The sequence below is a fragment of the Rutilus rutilus genome, assembly GCF_951802725.1.
Source record: "Rutilus rutilus genome assembly, chromosome: 2".
Taxonomy (NCBI): domain Eukaryota; kingdom Metazoa; phylum Chordata; class Actinopteri; order Cypriniformes; family Leuciscidae; genus Rutilus; species Rutilus rutilus.
The window spans coordinates 25529591-25550456 of record NC_140210.1 but is presented as its reverse complement, the minus strand read 5'-3'; the positions used below and the strand labels follow the sequence as shown (position 1 = coordinate 25550456).

Sequence of the window (20866 nt, the reverse complement as noted above, 5' to 3'; positions counted from 1 at the left end):
ATTTTAATTATTCTTGATCTGAATTATTCAAAGGAAATGCAGCAAGAGGTCGGTGTAACCTAAATAAATAACAGCAATAATAATCTTCAATATAATGATCACTTTGTTCATGAATCCTCCAATGCAAGCCACCTATGCAGATCTAAGAAGTGACTTGGAACATGTTTAAGCATATAAGAATGGAGATTGTTCATTCATTGAATTAGTCAATGGAAATGCAGAAATCAAAATAAGTTTCAGAAATGTTTTTCTGAACTACTCAAAGGAAATCAAAATAAGTTTCAGAAATTAAAATAAACATAAGTTTCAGAAATTAAAATCGAAATAAGTTTCAGAAATGTTTTTCTGAATTACTCAAAGGAAAAAAATGCAGAAATCAAAATAGGTTTCAGAAATGCAGAAAGAGGTCGGTGTAAACCAATCAATGGTTTTGTGTGTTTGTGTGAGAGTATTTTTTAGAATGTCAGAGTGTGTTTTTGTGTATGTATGTGTGTGTGTGTGTGTGTGTGTGTGTGTGTGTGTCTGTGACAGAGAGTGTGTTTGAGAGTGTGTGTTGATCTGGCTAAGTCACAGTCGATGAGTTGAATTGTGAATTTTGTAATGATCCATTTTAATTATGTTTCTGTTATTAGTAGGTATGTTGAGAAATCAGGGGCCCTCTGATTTTCCAAATCCCACCAACAATCATAGAGTTTGAAATTTAATGGCAGGTCTGCCTTAGAATTTGTCTTGATTTGTGACTGTAGCCATTCAGTTGTCCATGTGTGTTGCATTAGTTGGCAGTGTGTTGTGAATAGCGTATGCTATTCTCTGTGTCTCTGTTAGACCATGATCATGGGATCAGCTTTACCATCCTCTGTGTGTGAAGCTATCTGGATCTGTTAGTGTGAAGATGGACAATAGATTTTTAGTGAAGTGACACTTTTGGACTCTGTCATCTTTATCTTCTTATGATGTGTAATGTGGGAGGTGTGTGTTCAGTGTTCATGTCTAGGAGATGGGTGGAAAATAATCTATAACAATTGTGTTGCAAATTTAGTTCCAGTTCTAAACTGGGAGGCCATATTTACGTAGTGTTGTACTATTGTGAGTGTGAATGGCCTCTTGAAGTGTCTTTTCACCCATCTCCCGAGGTTATGTTCTAACAATTCCGCTGTCCTGGCCTTGATCCAGGTGGGGTCCGGCCCATCCTGGCTAACGTCCTTCAAGGAATTTGCAGAAGTAAACCTGAGACATAAAACAGAGGAGAGCGAACCACAGACAGATAATTCCAATATTTCAAAAGCATTAAATTCAGACGTGTGGAATTCTTTTACTTGTTCCATTATCATGTCAATTGCAATTTTAATTCCAGATGTCACATGAAACCGAGTTTCATTGACCACGTCTGAATTGTTGCTGTCGTCTCAGTGTGTTGTGACACCTGAAGCTGCTTTTCCAGTTCAGCCTTCAGTCTGCTGCATGTGCAATGCTCATTGCTTTCTCTCATTACAGCCAGATCTCTGGGTTGTCTGGTTAGCATTTTCCTGTTTATGGTGTCGTTCACACATTTGAGTTAGTACAGATATTTTTTGACCTGCAAAAAACTGTGGTACTTCTGTCTGCTGTTTAGCATTTCACACCCTCCTCGTAAGTTTAGTTCTCTGATTAGATTACATTTTAGTTGTTGCACAATTTGGTTTGCTATTACCTGTGCCACAATTCTAGCCGTGTTTTCTAACGGTGAAAATAAAGGCATACCCCTCCCCTTTTTTGGCACTGGGTAGCACACAAATTAAATTCTGTTTCAGAAATTCAATTTTAATGACGAAAATCACACTTCTCCAATTATTATTATTATGCTCTGCGAGTGTAATATAATGTTTATTATAATTCAAGTTATAATATAATTACATTCTTTAACAATACAAGTCAAATTATATTGTTTTCGGTCTCTGAAGAGTCTCTCGAACAACAACGCATGGTCAAATCTCAGCTTGTTCTCATGTCAATACATTTGAATATGAAAAGGCTTTTTTGGCTCTGGGCTGATAAGATGTACATTCGCTATTTCTCTTTTTTCTTTGCTAGGTTTCAAATACCTTTTCTTCTAATTTAGTCTTTTTCAATGGCCATTATAATGTTTGATTCTTCTATTTACTCTTACTTTAGATTTTTCCGTTTATAGATAAGGAAACTATATCGCTTTGCAGTCCTTCTCCTAAGGATGCACGACACAATCTCGCCAGTCTGGCTTACCAAAACAGAGGTAATTGGCTAAATATCTGGAATCTGCCGTATTCACACGTACAAAATAACAGACACTTAAATAGCCCCCTTGAATGCCACCTCAGGAACTTAATTCAATCGTTTCAATTAGTAGAGGTCAAGACCACCATTAAAAGACGTTAGCCGATCAACTTACTTTTCTTAAAATGGCTTTGGTTTAGTCAAGCCCGTGGGATATCCACGTACACTTATCTAAAAGAACATTAAATTAGAACAGAGGTTATGGAACGCACCCGAATCCAGGTTGATCAAACAGCATTAGCTGATTCTGGACGGAAATTAACTCGTCCCCCTCATTCAAGTACACTTGAATCTGATATCCAGTATTAGTCGTCACTAATGTCTGGCGCAAACTTGTGGAAATATACGAATCCGGTAATCTATTTGGGAAAAATAATTGCAGAGCAATCCAGAATGAGTTCAAACGTGACAATATTTAGTTCTCTGAAGCCTTAAATCTGAAAAGGTTTTTGTTTCAGGATTAATGAGATGCGTTCACTGTTTCTGATTTTCAGATTTCTTTGTTTTGTGATTTACATTGTGGCCACATGGCAATCCTATGCTCCTGTTAGGAGACAAACAAATTCAACAAACACACTTGATATTTAATCCAGTTTACACAAGACACGTGGCCTAGCATGCCTGGCATCTACAACCTTTTACCTAAGTGTTTTCTACAACACTTACAGTAAAGCAATCTTGTGTTTTTAAAGAATAAACTCAACTAGCCTATGTTCACATTTTCGTAGCACAAACAACTATAAAGTGTGTTCTAGCACAATGTGTTAAGCACAACTACAAATTTGAAAATCCAAACAGAATATGCATCGCTCAGAATAGTATCCTCGAATATTTGAACAGCTTGACATCAAAATCAGGATGCGCGTGATCATAGCTAGTTATAACGGCGCCTTTTTATACTTGTATTACCCCAGCGTGTTACAATGTTTTAGAGTTTATTCTGCCATCGTTTTTACAGACTCGCCACATTTAACAGCTCCTGTCAGTTGTGTTGGATATATTTTAGAGATTACTCTGCCATCGTTTTTACAGTCTCGCCATATCTCCAACCACCTAACAGTGATAACCAAGCAAAATTTTCAAATTTTCCCGAATTTTTGACTAGATAGCATATCAAATACTTTAGAGGTTTTCCATCAATGTAAAAGTTTAAGCTTTTAAATTCAATATAGAGTTTGTCAAGATTAGTTTTGGTTTGGTATAGGATATTGCCTATCAGTCAGCCAGTGACACAAACCAACACAGCATGGCTTTAGCATTTATCATTAGCCTTGAGCGTTTTGAAAACAGCATGGACAATAGCATTTAGCATTAGCCTTGAGCGCAGCATGGCTTTAGCATTTAGCATAGCCTTGAGCGTTTTGAAAGCAACATGGACAATAGCATTTAGCATTATCTTTGATATTTGAGTTTTAGCCTGTACATCATATCATCCTGTTTTCCCAAAATTGTCTTTCCATAAACAATGCATCGATCTGCCTTTTTATTTATAAAATCACGTGTTTTCCGATTGTTTACAAACGTAGATTTTTCTTTCTCTGTTTCTTGTTAGTTTGCTCATTCTCTTCACGTGTTGCTGGTTTGTTTAACAAGCCCAGATACAACAATGGCCGGAAAACATGCGGCTGATTTTAAAACTTTTTAGGCTTTACTTTTTTCAGCTCTTCATCGAGTTATTAATTATTTGGATGATGTTATTCTCACTTTAGGTTTCGTTTCTTGCTGCTTAGGCAAAACAAGGAGATCTTTAAAATCTAATCATTCTTCATCTGGCTGCCGCATCACGCTTCTAAACAAAGGGTTTTAATTCCGACCGGTAAACAATGCAAACATTTCTTCAACACTTCTAAAAATGCAAAGAAAATTGACTTACCACAACCGCGGAAGAAAGAGAAGATGTTCAAGACTCTTGTTGATATTAAAGTCCCAATACTTGCCGGAAAGGACGTTTCTCGTGAATCTGTTTTGATCTGTTTTGAGATCACGGCTCGAGGTCACCATTTTGTAAGACCCGCTATATTGGCCCAATTGCCGGTTCGCCAATACACGGGGAAGGTTATCACGTGTTCTGTCCTCACTCACGCAAAGTATTGTTTTGGTTAAATTTGTAATACATTAATCATATGTATTTACTCGTTAATTCATCTGACTCCATAAATGAAAGGTTTTAATAATATCTGTGCCTCACTAAAAGTGAGCAGATTTTTGACTATTCCTTTTAACCATTAAATGAACGATGTCAAGATCAGTTAGAATAATCACATGTAAGGATTTATTATGTCAGGTAAATGTATCATGCCAATTTCATAATCAATTCAAAGATAATCGATACAAAACATCAAATGCTCTGGAATAGAGAGAAGATGCAAACCCAACTTTAAGAAATACGTGAGGCTGAGAGATCTATCTCTCTCAGCCTCACGGACCGATCTGAAGTACAGAAAAGGCCCCGATCTCCCTGCTGCACCTCCTTAAATAGACAAACCTTTTCACCTGGAACCATGTGCTAACAATAGAAATTTGCATTCAGAGGTACACTGTAGCACCTCTTGGGGGTGTGTGACCATTTGCTTGAGAGATCAACCCCTCCTTGTATGCTAGTTATCCATAAACCTTCAAAAACCTTATTACCTTGTGTTTTACTTATTCTGAGATGAGAGAATTGTACCAGTCGCACTGTGACATTTTAAACGATACCAAACATGAATATACTCTGTGATAATCATTCACATTAAACTGTACATTTTCTTGGGTGAAATCAGGTAGTCACCTGAGCATGAGAGAGAGGGGGTGAGGGGAGAGGGAAGGAGATGCAGATTAGATGACTCGGGGGTGAGACTTTCGTCTCGATGGTGCATGAGAGCCAGTTCAAATGCTAATCTCCAGAGAGGTCCTTTTGTTCTCTCAGGGCCTGGTCACCCCCAAAACAGACCGTCTGGAATCTCCTAATTTATCAATTCTTACAGTACTCTGTTTGGTTGCTAGGGAGTGGCTTGGCAGCTGCCAATCACGAAACTCCAAAGGCTGCTTGTCAGTATGAATGATATAAACCAACGCCCATGCCTCTGTGACATGCAGAATGGAAGATATCCCTCTATGGATTTTGGTTGCTAAGGTGCTCGACAATGGTTGCTAGGGAGGGGCTAGGAAGTGTTGAGGTGATTCATGATTGACCGTTTGCTGCCCTGAGTCAAACGAGACCACCCTCGTGTTTCTATGACAATTCAGTCCGGAGATATCCGTTTGATCTCTTTCAATGGTAGTCTATGGGACTTGTTGCTAAGGTGGTTGCTAGGGTGTGGCTTGATAGCTTCACAATGAGCCTGAGAGACTGATTGGTCGTCTGAGTAAAATGAGCCCACCCCCTTGTCTCTATGACACTGTGATCCAGAGCTACGTTCAATACAAAATCCCTATGCAATGTGTAAGTCAATGGGAAACTTTGGGACGCTGCTGCCCCCCAGGGGTGCAACTTTTACCCCATTGTTGAGGTATGTTCTTACAGAGCCTGTCAGCCTCTTCAAATGTGGCAAATCACACGTTTCTGCGAAATCCTTGCTCTGAGCTATGAGTGCGTGCGTGCGTGCGTGCGTGCGTGCGTGCGTGCGTGCGTGCGTGCGTGTGTGTGTGTGTATTTTCTAGACGTAGCCTACGTGACTGACAGCTCGCCTACAGTATAAACAATTAAATGGTAAACGTTTTTTTAGTTAGCCTATTGAATCCTCTTTTTAAAAATATATGTTTTTTGTTTTGATATTATCGTTAACCCCTTCCCCTTCACCCCCAATTTTGGCAAGTGCTGCATACATGAAATGCCCAAAATAAAAAGGTTACTGCTCATAAGTAATTCTGAATAGAAACATAACACACATACATTTAGAAAGCCAACACTTGAGAGTTTATAGTTCAAGACTCAAAATTAACCAGACTGTTATTAATATTGAGATATATAAGCTCAAACATATTTTGAACTAAAATAATCTGGGATCACCAGTGATCCCTGACTGGTAAGGGGAGCAAATCACTGAGCAAACTCGGAGCACTTCACCAGCGGTGACTCTCTCCTCGCGTGACATCCTGAGCTCGCGCAGCATCCTGAACGTTCTATAGCCTAACCGTTATATCGCACTTTGTAAAGAAACTGGGCTGGCGGATATCGCGTTTTGTGAAAAAATACATTTTGTAGTAGGCTTAAAATGTACATTTTTAAATCTTATTAATGGCAGCAATTCACACATAGATTAAGGTACATCTGAACAGTGATTTCCAATAATAAAATCCAAATGTCAAAAAATGGCGTTTATCGCGTTTTGCAACCGAACTCTTCAAATATTCTCCCATTGTAATATACATTATTCAACATAATAGTTTAATGTAGTACTGACTCTGTAAATGTTTTGGGGAACGATACACAATACACAATACAGATGGCCACTATCCACGATACATATTGTTGCATTTTTGTACTGTGGTATATTGTGACACGATAAATTGTTACACCCCTTTTTTTCACAAATAAAATAGTTGTTTAAAAAACGATGAATAAAAACACTGTAAACAATACGGCACTCAGTAATCTGGTAAATTCGTGCACATAATAATTTTTTATTATTATTATTTAAACAAGGTAACACAAATTTTACATATAGCACACATATCTCGTAAATTACCCCACTAATAATGCCCAGAATGGTACCAAACTTATACAGTAATAGGTTGAATGGAACCCTAGGTTGATTTTACGCCGAACCATCCCTTTAAAGTTTGTCGATCGTATCGCTTTGTGACTCCCTGAATTAACAACAGAATGAATTCTGAGGTGCCTAAATATTTCCACCCCAAATAAACTTGTTTTACCCTTCTGAACCTTGGTGTGTGTAAAAACGGCATTAATCACTTATTTCCTCTAACTGATTTGTAGGTCCTTCACCTCCTTGTGCTACTCTGCGGATGGTGAATCGATCCTTGCAGGTGGACAGTCAAAGTTTGTGTGCATTTATAACATCAAGGAACAAATCCTGATGAAGAAGTTTGAGATCTCCTGTAATCTCTCTCTGGACGCTATGGAGGTACTTGCTTGTTTGTACTCACTGCAGATCTAGACATAACAAAACTGCTATTTGGATCATATTAAGAGGATTTCTTGAGTAAATTAGTTTAATTAGGGATGTACCGATACCACTTTTTCCAGAACGAGTCCAGTACCGATACTTTCATTTTTGGTACTCGCCGATACTGATACCATATAACCAATACCTGTAATTTCACTGCATTTGTAATTGTTAAATATTGGTAGAGAAACCAAAAGAATATAAAATCATATTAGTATTCAAATCAAATATATTGGCTTAATTTGTTCAAATAAATATTTCCTTCAGTTATTTTCATGCTTAATTAAGCCTGCTAAAATGTATTGTATGAGCTTCTGTTACTTTCACTCTTCATTTTATTGCTCTATCATATTTTATCTTTCATTTAACAGTACATCACATATTTAGAGCAGCTCCAGAAGGGCTCAGTGCTGAGGATTGGGTCAGTGGTATACATGTTTAGACACCAGGGATTCCAATTTTGATACTACAACAAAAACTACAGTAATCAATCAAATGTGAAAAAAAGCCTGCATAGCCTATTCATTACTGAATAAATGTAATTTAAAATTTTTGTAAACCTTAACCTTTTTGTGAAGTTTCAAAAGGTAGCCTATTTAGTCAAGACAGAGCAGTGAGTAATTTATTTGTCCATTGTCTGATTAACATTAATGACATTAATTTTCATTTTTGGGTGAACTAACCCTTTAACACTCCTCCAAAAAGTACCCAAGACAGAGCTGACTTCAAGTGCATTTAATGGAAGCAGTTTAAAACTACAAAAAACAGTGATAGAAATACGTTAACTTACAAGACACTTAGAAGACGTTTATCCTCATCTGATACATCTATTTTCAAATATAGATAGCATAGCATATATAATAGCATAGACAGCATTCCAATAGGTCAAATTATACACGCATCTAACATCTTCAAATACAACATCACAATATGACAAACACCAAATAACTTTCATAACATTGATTTTAGAAAACACTTAAATGCCTTTTCAAGAGTGAAGTATGAATGGAGATGGAAATCATCTGTGTGCTCTCTCAAATGCCTGACAACAAAATGGCTGAACATTACATGCTCTACTTAAATAGGGGCACATTACCTCTAGGGGTCGCTAAATTGCGAATTGTTAACGTTGCGAACAGCATAGCTCGATTCGAATGAAATTTAGATCGGATTGAAAGGGGTGGTTTATTCCTTTTCTAATCCGATCAAGAGAACATGTAAACACTTGATCAGACTGTGCATGTGCAATGACGTTGAAATAGTGTAATGACGTATGACGCGTTGATCGAGCTGTTCTTCCTGTTAAATAAAGTGTCATATAAATGAGTGTCCCGTCATTATGAAATTCTCCTTTCACTCAGCGTCTGAAGTGGAGCAGGACAACGTCCCACCAGTCCTTGTTTTGGATTCTAATTTTTACTGCGTGATCAAAATAAGCAGCACTGCACAATGGTTCATATGCTCATTGGCTCCAAATTATGACCAGAAATGGGTGAAAGTCTGCTGGCTAAAACAAATAAAGAACCAATGTAAGAGAATAGTTCATATGCGCAAACAGTGGGGAAACTCTGTATATGTGTGCAGGGTGCGCATGTCAACGAAAACAAAATTAGGAATAGCCTGACAACAGCTAGCTAGTTTGTGTGTGACACTACGAGTCACCCTTTCCTAAATTCCACCGCGTCTGGATATCATAATTTCAGAGCGGCAGTCTCAAGTGTCACATTGATGCGAGTAAAAAAAAAAATCAGTTTGCCTCATAGTCTGCCGAATTATTGAAAATGTTTGTGTTTTCATGAAATGAATTCTAAGCATACGGTGTAGCCTAGGTCTAAAAAGGCATTTCAGTTATTGATTTATTTTACGCCTTAGTGGGTTGTATGAAAGGCATACAAAAAAAAGTGGGTCGCTGTTGGCAAAAGGTTGAGAAACCCTGCTTTAAATAATTTTGAAGCGATCACATCATTATGAGCTGCGGCTCAACATTCAAACAAATACCGGTAGTGTTGCTGTTAGCAGTCAGAAAGAACGCATCTGGAATCAAGATAAGTGAATGATGTTTTATTCCACATCTCTGCGCAAATTGTGTGGTCCGGTTATTCCTAAATGGAGCAATCTTTACAAGTTTAAACTAGCTAGGAATAACAATTATTTACTAGAGGACAAAAAAATATTGCTGCAGTCTATTTAAAAATATAACATTTAATTGAATGATTTAAAAAAAAAAATGGTTTTGAATGAATGATTCAATGACTCACTCATAACTACTTCACTTGTTTCATTACTGGATGAATCAGTGTTTTTGAACAAATCTTTTGAATGAATCATTCAATGTCAAATACATTAAGAGTCACTTGACGTCACCTAGTGGTGTAACGATGTAATCGATACAACTGTTATTTGAAACGCCATGTTAGTTTTAAAAGGTGGTTTGCTCTTTTGACTGCTATGGTAGATTTCCGTGTTTATATCCAAACTATAAACTTTTATCTGTACTTCTGTGATAATTTGGATATTTGTAACCAGAAATAACAATACTGTGTGGTTCAAAGATGTTGCCAATAATAGCAGTGGCCATTTACATAGAAGTCTTAAAAGGGGACATTGGATGCCCTTTTTGCAAGATGTAAAATATGTCTCTGGTGTCCCCAGAGTGTGTATGTGAAGTTTTAACTCAAAATACCCCACAGATAATTTTTTGTAGCATGTTAAAATTTCCACTTTTGGGGGGGTGAGCAAAAACGTGTCGTTTTTGTGTGTCCCCCTTTAAATGCAAATGAGCTGGTGATCCAGGCCCCTTTTCAAGAAAAGGGGGCAGAGCTTTAATAGCTCATACAGCAACAAAATGGGACAATCTCACGCACGGAAAATATCAGAAACTGTCAGTAGCAGTGTTCAGTTCGAACTGGAGTCGGACAATGATGCCTACAGAGCCAGAGAATATATGCTGCATTGAGATGTAACTATAATTAAACTAAACTATGCCTGTTCTAACTTATGTTCTTACTTTTATCCACTATTAATACAAGCCTGCTGTAGCAGACCCCTTCCGAATGATGGCCAAAACTTTACTGATGAGTTTTATGAAGTTCATTGTACATCACACAAAACATGAAGCATTTGTTTTCACTCCAGAAAATCGCTGTAAGAGCTGAATTAAAACGGTATAAGAAGTGTGCATTAAAGTCTTATCCATAAACTAACTCTCTCCCTTGCATTATCATCAACATACACATCAAATTACACAAAAACACTTACAACTAACAGTAAAAAAAAAATATACAGAGCTTGTGTATTTTCGGGGGGTGCTTAATAAACTAGTAAAACATTGTTTATTTTTTCTTTTTAAATTTATATCCGTAATACAACTCCTATGAGCTGCAATAAAGTGCACACTCTCCCTTTCATTACTGCCGTAACTAGTATCGCTCCTGGGACTATAAACTGGATCATGAACAGTTGGTACTGATCCATCATTGAGTAAAAACTTTTTAGCAAAACCTGTGTTTTGTATTGTCCCTTTGTATTGTCCCTTTGTATTGACCCTTGTTCACAAAGCAGTTTGGTGTAAAATGATTCACTCAGACATAAACAAATTTTATTTTTGAAGGGAATGTGCCCCCATAAACTTAAAGTAATCCACTGCGTCTTCAGTGTCTCTGAAGTCGGAAGTAAATGAAGACTGTTATGTTCACTCTTACATCCAACAACATTGCTAACAAGACATTGTTGCTGCTCGAGAACGGAGAAAATGGTGGACAGTGTACAACTGGCTGAGGGCGGAAACAATGCCTATACACTGACAGTCCGTCAGCGGGGTCATACTGCTCAGAAAATCAAAACGGCTTGATAATTGAGACGGTCAAGGTTTTTTGGAGATTTTTGGAGTTATCATTGTAGGGTGGCACATTCATCTGCAAACACCATGTAAAATTGAACTTTGCATCCAATGTCCCCTTTAAAAGAGACCCACCTATTTAAACTGTTTAAATCAAAGGGCAAAAACCCTACTAACATTTATAAGTGCACCTCAGGAATCAGAAATAAAAAAATGCAGTTCATGACCACTTTAAAAAGTAGTTTACTTTTTTTTTTTTTTTTACATGCCTCTAAATCAGTTGTATTCATGCAATAATCATTAGATTAGCATTACAAAATTATTTTACACTAGCTTATATAGCAATTCTGTCATTTTCTTGTGTTTTCAGGAGTTCCTCGACAGGCGTAAGATGACAGAGTTTGGTAATCTGTCTTTAGTGGATGAAGGTACAGGGGATGGAGACGGAATAGAGCTCAGTCTTCCCGGAGTCAAGAGAGGTGAATCCACTCCTCATTTATCAATAAACCTGCCAATCAATTTTAACTAAGGGTTATGCTTTTAGGAGCATTGAAAGTATAATTGAATATAATGTTGCTCTAATGCCTTTTTCTCCATATCTCTCAGGTGATATGAGCTCCAGACGCTTTAAACCAGAGATTCGTGTTAGCTCTCTCTGCTTCTCACCTACTGGTATAGTTTTTGTCTATACAGTACAACACATTGAGCGATTATAACAAATTGCACATCAGTAATCCTTTCAGTATATTTCTAAACATTCCCAACATTCCAAGACTTCCCAACGTTTTCATTAAATAACGAACGGAATGAAGTTTTGGCATTCTTCTCCATTCAGGACGCAGTTGGGCAGCAGCCTCCACTGAAGGTTTGCTGATCTACTCTCTTGACGCTTCACTGGTGTTTGACCCATATGATCTGGACATGGATGTCACACCAAAAAGCATACGGCGACAGGTGACGAAAAAAGAGTGGGCATCTGCAATTTTGCTGTGTTTTCGTCTGAATGAAATTCCACTCATAAGAGAAGTTCTGGAGGCAGTCCCTTATGACCAAAGTGCGTTCCCTTTTAAAACGCTCACATGTGTTGTGATTTCTTGTCTTATTCAAAATGCTTAATTTTCTTGTCATTCTTTACATGTTATTGTTTGATGCTTTAGTTACAGTGGTATGTAGCTCACTTCCAGATGTGTATGTGGATAAGCTTCTAAACTTTGTGGCCTCAACATTAGAGAAGTCCAACCACCTGCAGTTCTACCTCAGCTGGGCTCAGTGTCTGCTCACCCTACATGGACAGAAGCTCAAGAATCGGTCAGCAACAGAACTCTTTTCAGAATAAGCTCACACTGGTTATTGAATTCTTACACAATTTGTGCGTTTTTTTTTTTTTTTTTTTTTTTTTTTGCAAACAGTTGTCAATCTCAACTATTCAACTGTTACCCAAGTAATTGAAAACATGTAAATGTGTGTATACAGATGCTCTGTTCTTTATTTTGATAATTTGCATGTTCAAAATGTTGAACGTTTTGGCTAGCAAATTTATTTAAAAAAAATGCTGGCGGGGAAAGAGTTAAAATATATATATTATCTTTTTAGATAATATATAGATTAGTCCCATTTTGCAGTGCTGTATTCAGAGTATCAATATTGTTCTGTTGTTGGTGACCACCGTAAGACTGTCGTGTGTCATTTTCAGATCTGGAGCCATACTGCCTACTGTACAGCAGCTGCTGAAAAGCATCCAAAGACACAGTGATGATCTCTCCAAACTGTAAGCTTTTTTTTCACAAATATTTACCAGTTACAAAATTCTAAAATAGAAATGTATGTATTTATTAGTTTTCCTTTCTTAGTAATTTTGTGGATAAAGTTTAAATATAGTTACATTTTCTATGTACTCTGAACAAAATTATAAACACAACACTTTTGTTTTTGCCCCCATTTTTCGTGAGCTGAACTCAAAGATCTAAGACTTTTTCTATGTACACAAAAGGCCTATTTCTCTCAAATATTGTTCAAAAATCTGTGTTAGTGAGCACTTCTCCTTTGCAGGGGTTTGGGGGCGTCGGGTCAGGATCTCGTCACGGTATCCCTGTGCATTCAAAATGCCAATAAAATGCACCTGTGTTCTTTGTCCATAACATACGCCTGCCCATACCATAACCCCACCACCACCATGGGCTACTCAATCCACAACGGTGACATCAGCAAACTGCTCACCCACACAATGCCATACATGCTGTCTTCCATCTGCCCCTTACAGTGAAAACCGGGATTCATCTGTGAAGAGAACACCTCTCCAAAGTGCCAAACGCCATTAGAATGTGAGCATTTGCCCACTCAAGTTGGTTACGACGACGAACTGCAGTCAGGTCGAGACCCCGATGAGGACGACGAGCATGCAGATGAGCTTCCCTGAGACGGTTTCTGACAGATTGTGCAGAAATTATTTGGTTATGCAAACCGATTGTTGCAGCAGCTGGTCTCAGACAATCTTGGAGGTGAAGATGCTGGATGTGGAGGTCCTGGGCTGGTGTGGTTACACGTGGTCTGCAGTTGTGAGGCCGGTTGGATGTACTGCCAAATTCTCTGAAACGCCTTTTGGAGACGGCTTATGGTAGAAAAATGAACATTCAATTCACGGGCAACAGCTCTGGTGGACATTCCTGCAATCAGCATGCCAATTGCACGCTCCCTCAAAACTTGTGACATCTGTGGCATTGTACTGTGTGATAAAACTGCACATTTTAGAGTGGCCTTTTATTGTGGCCAGCCTAAGGCACACCTGTGCAATAATCATGCTGTCTAATCAGCATCTTGAAATGCCACACCTGTGAGGTGGATAAATTATCTTGGCAAAGGAGAAGTGCTCACTAACACTGATTTAGACAGATTTGTGACCAATATTTGAGAGAAATAAGCCTTTTATGTACATAGGAAAAGTCTTAGATCTTTGAGCTCAGCTCATGAAAAATGGGGGCAAAAACAAGTGTTGTGTTTATAATTTTGTTCAGTGTATATTTAAAACACACCAGTTATTCATCAGGATTAAATATTTTCGTTTTCTTTCCAGTTGTGACTGGAACATTTACAACATTCGCTATGCTGCTGCTCTGTCCAAACAGAGAGGGATGAAAAGAACAGCAGCAGAGTCCCTCATTGATGAAGAAGAGTAGTCATCAGAGGCAATGGACTCTGCAGATGGTGAGAAGAATATGATGAATGAGCCTATAATGGTGGAAAACTGAAATGCATATCATGAACTTTTCAAATGAAACAGAGCCAGCACATCACCCAAATAAATGGAGAGCAGGTCAGGGCTAGGACAAGGAACAGGAGGAGATGTGTTCTGTTTTTTATTTGTGCTGGTCTGTTTATTCTGTCAATGTAAACAGGCATTCTGTACCTACAAACCTGCTAGGACGGACATTATGCATTTTAGATTTTTATATATAAAATGAACATGTGCTCAACTATTGATAAACCTGTTGATAATATTTTTTTTTTTTATTTTTTTTTTTTATTATTCTTGTATCCTGAAAGATCTTTTGTTGTATTGTGTAAAAAATAAAATGATTTAAATATAGAAAGTGTTCAGAGTTTCACTTTAACAACATTGATCTGCTTAAGAACTTATGAGCTAATGGATTTTATTTTATAAAAATAATAGACTTAGCTTATCTACATGGACTAATAATGCTTTGTCATTGAGCATGGCATCTCCCAAAGGATACATGTAAATATTTGTGTCCCATTTCTTTCTTTTTTTCTGCTGTTCTAATGCCAGGCTTTGTGGCAGGCTGTCCATTATATTTTCATAGAATTGCATATTTGGCATAGAATTGTATAAACCAGTGTTTCTCAACTGGTTTGGCCATGGGACCCACATTTTTCTCATGGCCATTAAGCCATGACCTAATTCCTAAAAAAAAAATGTATATATATATACAGTGAGGAAAATAAGTATTTGAACACCCTGCTATTTTGCAAGTTCTCCCACTTAGAAATCATGGAGGGGTCTAAAATTGTCATCGTAGGTGCATGTCCACTGTGAGAGACATAATCGAAAGAAAAAAAATCCAGAAATCACAATGTATGATTTTTTTAAACTATTTATTTGTATGATACAGCTGCAAATAAGTATTTGAACACCTGAGAAAATCAATGTTAATATTTGGTAAAGTAGCCTTTGTTTGCAATTACAGAGGTCAAACGTTTCCTGTAGTTTTTCACCAGGTTTGCACACACTGCAGGAGGGATTTTGGCCCACTCCTCCACACAGATCTTCTCTAGATCAGTCAGGTTTCTGGGCTGTCGCTGAGAAACACAGAGTTTGAGCTCCCTCCAAAGATTCTCTATTGGGTTTAGGTCTGGAGACTGGCTAGGCCACGCCAGAACCTTGATATGCTTCTTACAGAGCCACTCCTTGGTTATCCTGGCTGTGTGCTTCGGGTCATTGTCATGTTGGAAGACCCAGCCTCGACCCATCTTCAATGGTCTAACTGAGGGAAGGAGGTTGTTCCCCAAAATCTCGCAATACATGGCCCCGGTCATCCTCTCCTTAATACAGTGCAGTCGCCCTGTCCCATGTGCAGAAAAACACCCCCAAAGCATGATGCTACCACCCCCATGCTTCACAGTAGGGATGGTGTTCTTGGGATGGTACTCATCATTCTTCTTCCTCCAAACACGTTTAGTGGAATTATGACCAAAAAGTTCTATTTTGGTCTCATCTGACCACATGACTTTCTCCCATGACTCCTCTGGATCATCCAAATGGTCATTGGCAAACTTAAGACGGGCCTTGACATGTGCTGGTTTAAGCAGGGGAACCTTCCATGCCATGCATGATTTCAAACCATGACGTCTTAGTGTATTACCAACAGTAACCTTGGAAACAGTGGTCCCAGCTCTTTTCAGGTCATTGACCAGCTCCTCCCGTGTAGTTCTGGGCTGATTTCTCACCTTTCTTAGGATCATTGAGACCCCACGAGGTGAGATCTTGCATGGAGCCCCAGTCCGAGGGAGATTGACAGTCATGTTTAGCTTCTTCCATTTTCTAATGATTGCTCCAACAGTGGACCTTTTTTCACCAAGCTGCTTGGCAATTTCCCTGTAGCCCTTTCCAGCCTTGTGGAGGTGTACAATTTTGTCTCTAGTGTCTTTGGACAGCTCTTTGGTCTTGGCCATGTTAGTAGTTGGATTCTTACTGATTGTATGGGGTGGACAGGTGTCTTTATGCAGCTAACGACCTCAAACAGGTGCATCTAATTTAGGATAATAAATGGAGTGGAGGTGGACATTTTAAAGGCAGACTAACAGGTCTTTGAGGGTCAGAATTCTAGCTGATAGACAGGTGTTCAAATACTTATTTGCAGCTGTGTCATACAAATTAATAGTTAAAAAATCATATATTGTGATTTCTGGATTTTTTTTTTTAGATTATGTCTCTCACAGTGGACATGCACCTACAATGACAATTTCAGACCCCTCCATGATTTCCAAGTGGGAGAACTTGCAAAATAGCAGGGTGTTCAAATACTTATTTTCCTCACTGTATATATAAAGCCTAGTTATGTTTAAAACAAAATTATTTCACAAAAATGGGTGACACCACAGGTACAGTCCTGCTTAACATACACATACATTCAAATGATATCTATGTCAAGTAAATTAGGACTGTACTTAAACTGTAAGAATGATTAATATCGATTAATAAACAGTATAGGGCAAGGCTAAATAGTAGTCCCAAACTAGTTTTTGTTAAGTAAAAAAACTAAACATAAAACCGATCGCTATGACAATTTTTCAATACTTTTAACAATTTTCCTAAACTCTTAACGCAACAACACAGAATTGGCAAAACGGTTAATTTCATGCTCAAAATCACACATTGTAAACTAAACTCCAACATAAATTTTCAAAATACATTAACAAATTAACACAATACACTGTCTAACAAAACACTGCAAACATGTCTCAAAATAAAAAAAATGATTCCAAAACACTAACACATGTTCTATTCCAACAGGAACATTTAGTCAATCATGGCACAATGTCATAAAAAAACATTAACATCAGATGGAATTACAGAAACTGCATTATTTTTGTCTGCAGTTTCTTTTGAAGCCTCTCTACATTTTTTTTTTTGTTGGGTTTGGTAAATGCGTGCATTTTGTTTCTTTTGCTGCAGAAATTTAATACAAAAAAATTAATGTAGCTTTATAGAATGTACGGTTTATGAAAAAAGAAGATAGAATTACTGCAGTAAAGGCTTTATTTGCAACAGGACATTTCTACAAGATAACAAAAATATGCAGTATAGCTGCCATTTATTATGTGAAAAAATACAAAATATACAAACAGAAAAAGCCATCTTCTAATCTGCCCAGTCTTCTGCATTTGGCCACATGTTCATCCACATCACACCTGATATCTCCTCTGGCAAGGCATCTTGGGAAGAATTTTTGGCATTCCTTATCCACACGTGGCAGTGTTCCGCTGTGATGTCTTGGCATGCAGCATCCATTGCATACAGGAGGGACATTTGGTCCTGTGGACGATGGTCAAACACCTTCCATCTCCAGGGTGAGAAAAACTCCTCAATGGGGTTGAGGTAAGGGGAGTAAAGGGGTATCATCCTCTGATGGCCGTCAAACCAGGCTGTGACTGCACGGGAATGGTGGAATGCCACATTGTCCCATGTGATCACATATATTGGTAAGTGGTCTCCCACCTGTCCCCTTTCTACCTCTGGTACCAGTCTTTCTTGCAGGTCTTCTAAAACCAGGAGAAGCCAGTCAGTGTTGTAGGGGCCAATCTCACATTTATGCTGGAGTGCACCGTTGTTGGAGATGGCGCACATGGAGATGTTGGCTCCTCTCTGGCCAGGCATGGTAACTGGCCCTTTTGCCAAAGCCTTTTTGCCAAGTTTAAGCCAGCCTTGTCAATGTAGATAATTTCATATGGGACTTGATTGGCCTCCAATTTACAAATTTTGTTATACATGTTTATAATGACAATAAAGGTAATCTAATAAATCTAACTCCATGACTCTCTGCAAGTAATCAGACGCATGTGTAAATTCTTTGCTGTATACCTACTGTATGTCCTACTGTACTCCAGGTTTATAGTAGTTTGCTTTAAACACACTAATGTATAGTACAATAATGACTGTATTACATAACCTTACCTGGACGTATTTGTGATGAAGTTCTTTGATGTGCACACCATTCCTATCAAAAGGAACTTTTATATAGTTGTTTCATTCGGACTCTGTGTTTAGCTAGAGTCCGAGAAATGGATACTATGCTGATTGCTGCAATGTTCCCAAAGACAAGGTTGTCCTCTACAACTCTGGACTCAATGTCCTTCAGTTTTATTTCATTGTCAGAAATCACCATAATTTAATTAATTAATTCGTTACATTTATATAGCACTTTTTCTGAGACCTCAAAGCGCTTTATATAGATGGGGGAATCTCCTCAACCACCACCAATGTGCAGCATCCACTTGGATGATGCGACGGCAGCCATATTGCGCCAGAACGCCCACCACACACCAGCTTACTGGTGGAGAGGAGACAGTGATGAAGCCAATCAGTGTATGGGGATGATTAGGAGGCCATGATGGACAGAGGCCAAGGGGCAAATTTGGCCAGGATGCCGGGGTTACACCCCTACTCTTTTTCGAAGGACATCCTGGGATTTTTAATGACCACAGAGAGTCAGGACCTCGGTTTAACGTCTCATCCGAAGGACGGTGCTCTTTTTGGCAGTATAGTGTCCCCGTCACTATACTGGGGCGTTAGGACCCACACAGACCACAGGGTGAGCACCCCCTGCTGGCCTCACTAACACCTCTTCCAGCAGCAACCTGGTTTTCTCAGGAGGTCTCCCATCCAGGTACTAACCAGGCTCAGCCCTGCTTAGCTTCAGTGGGCAACCAGTCTTGGGCTACAGGGTGATATGGCTGCTGCAATGTTGACAATAGCAAGTTCCTGTTCTTCATTTAGGAGCTTTCCTCTGCCCCCTGAGGGAGGTAGACGTTGAATCCTTAGAGAGACAAAATACAGTTACATATTAGAGACCGGAGGCATACTGTCTCTGTAATACATGGTAAAATTATTTACACTTTGCAGTAGGAGAAGCCCTTATACAATATCTTACCTGTTGGATGACGTTGGATGACAATGGATGCCACTGTGTCCCGGCTGAGATTTGGCTGTACTCGTTCACCAGCCATTCTGTATGATACTGTAGCCCCTGGTTTATGACATGGTCTATGAGAGTAGCTCTTATTTCATCAGTTACCCTAGCTCTGACCCTTCTTTGAGCGCCACCACGCATTCTAACTCCTCTCCCTCTACCTTGTCCTCGTCCAGGCATTCCTCTCCTCTCCCTTGCCCCTACCTTGCCCTTGACCCTTGCCCCTGCCCCTTCCCTTGCCCCTGCCCCTGCCCTTGCCTGCCCTTGCCCTTGCCCCTGCCCTTGCCCTTGTCTTACTTTCTTTGTGTTGCTTTATATTGTTCCTTTTCCACACAAGATCAGCCCAAAGAGGTCCTCTTTTATTGTATACCATATGGTCATGCGATTGAAAGAACTTCAACACCTGAGTGTTCAATATATATATTTGCATAACTTCAATCAGCTGTTTTTCAGTTGCAAAGGAATAAAATACAGGGGATACCGTAAAACTTCAAATAATAGCCCGGGCTTCTATTTACCCAAATCGCCGAACTGCACCGGCTTGTATTTGAGACAGGCGTCTATAAGAGACAGGCCTTTAATTTAGTGTTGAGAATGTTCAAGCATGACAGTAGGAGGTTACCACATTATATTACGTTTTATTTATAATTAATTTGAATGTGAATTAGCTCAAGGATATAGGGAATTTTAGAAATATTAATAATCATAACTCATGGTCATAATTCATAAATCGCATATGCATTTACTTTATCAATTATAGGAAATGCCTCGTTCTGTAACTGGATTCGTCATCCGTTATTCGTCCCGCGAATAAATGTAAGATTATCACAGTTAAGAAGAAGTATTCCTGTTTACAAAACTCCAAGAAAGTTTATCTTCTGGCCACGAAGATAAAACCTCTTTGGGTTTATAAATTAAAACTACTCAAAGTAGTTTTATAATATAGAGCCTGTAGCTTTATAGATCTTTTGTTTCATTGACTTTATAAAAAGTGGGTTTTCAAACACAGAGACAGTTAAAAGTATAAATGGGTTTATTAAAAAAATGGCACACGCTAGAGATTATAAGCTACAAATATAAACGTACGTAAAATGCAAACAATAAAACAAACAAACATTTAAACAAACATGACGTGATCGGAATGAATGACATGAAAGAAAGAAAGAGAGAAAGAGAGAGAAGGGAAAATTAGTAATTATTACATACAGAAACCTTTGTTCACGAGACCCCTGGAAACACCTTTTATCAGCTCAATATACTTGCAGAATTCTGTGCTCTTTCTGGTGAGGCTGAGGCAGGAAGCGGGAAGCGGACAGCGCGGACGTGTCCTGTTTCTGCTGGGTCTTCCAGTGCCGCGAAGTTTAAAAAGGCTCACTGAATGTAATATTACCGAGAAAGTCAGGTGCGTCTCCCGGGACGGGAGA

The 20866-nt window shown here is 38.6% G+C and overlaps 1 protein-coding gene across 1 annotated transcript in view; it reads left to right on the top strand.

The window, feature by feature from the left end:
• pwp2h (PWP2 small subunit processome component) overlaps nucleotides 1-14814 on the top strand; it is a 50997-nt gene extending 36183 nt beyond the window's left edge. Inside the window, exons 15-21 of the mRNA XM_084401710.1 lie at nucleotides 7211-7358; nucleotides 11609-11717; nucleotides 11845-11910; nucleotides 12074-12292; nucleotides 12396-12546; nucleotides 12932-13006; nucleotides 14309-14814. Coding sequence (XP_084257836.1) covers nucleotides 7211-7358; nucleotides 11609-11717; nucleotides 11845-11910; nucleotides 12074-12292; nucleotides 12396-12546; nucleotides 12932-13006; nucleotides 14309-14411 — 871 coding nt within the window. The 3' untranslated portion in view covers nucleotides 14412-14814. The remainder of the gene's footprint in view (nucleotides 1-7210; nucleotides 7359-11608; nucleotides 11718-11844; nucleotides 11911-12073; nucleotides 12293-12395; nucleotides 12547-12931; nucleotides 13007-14308) is intronic.
• Nucleotides 14815-20866: the final 6052 nt, after the last annotated feature.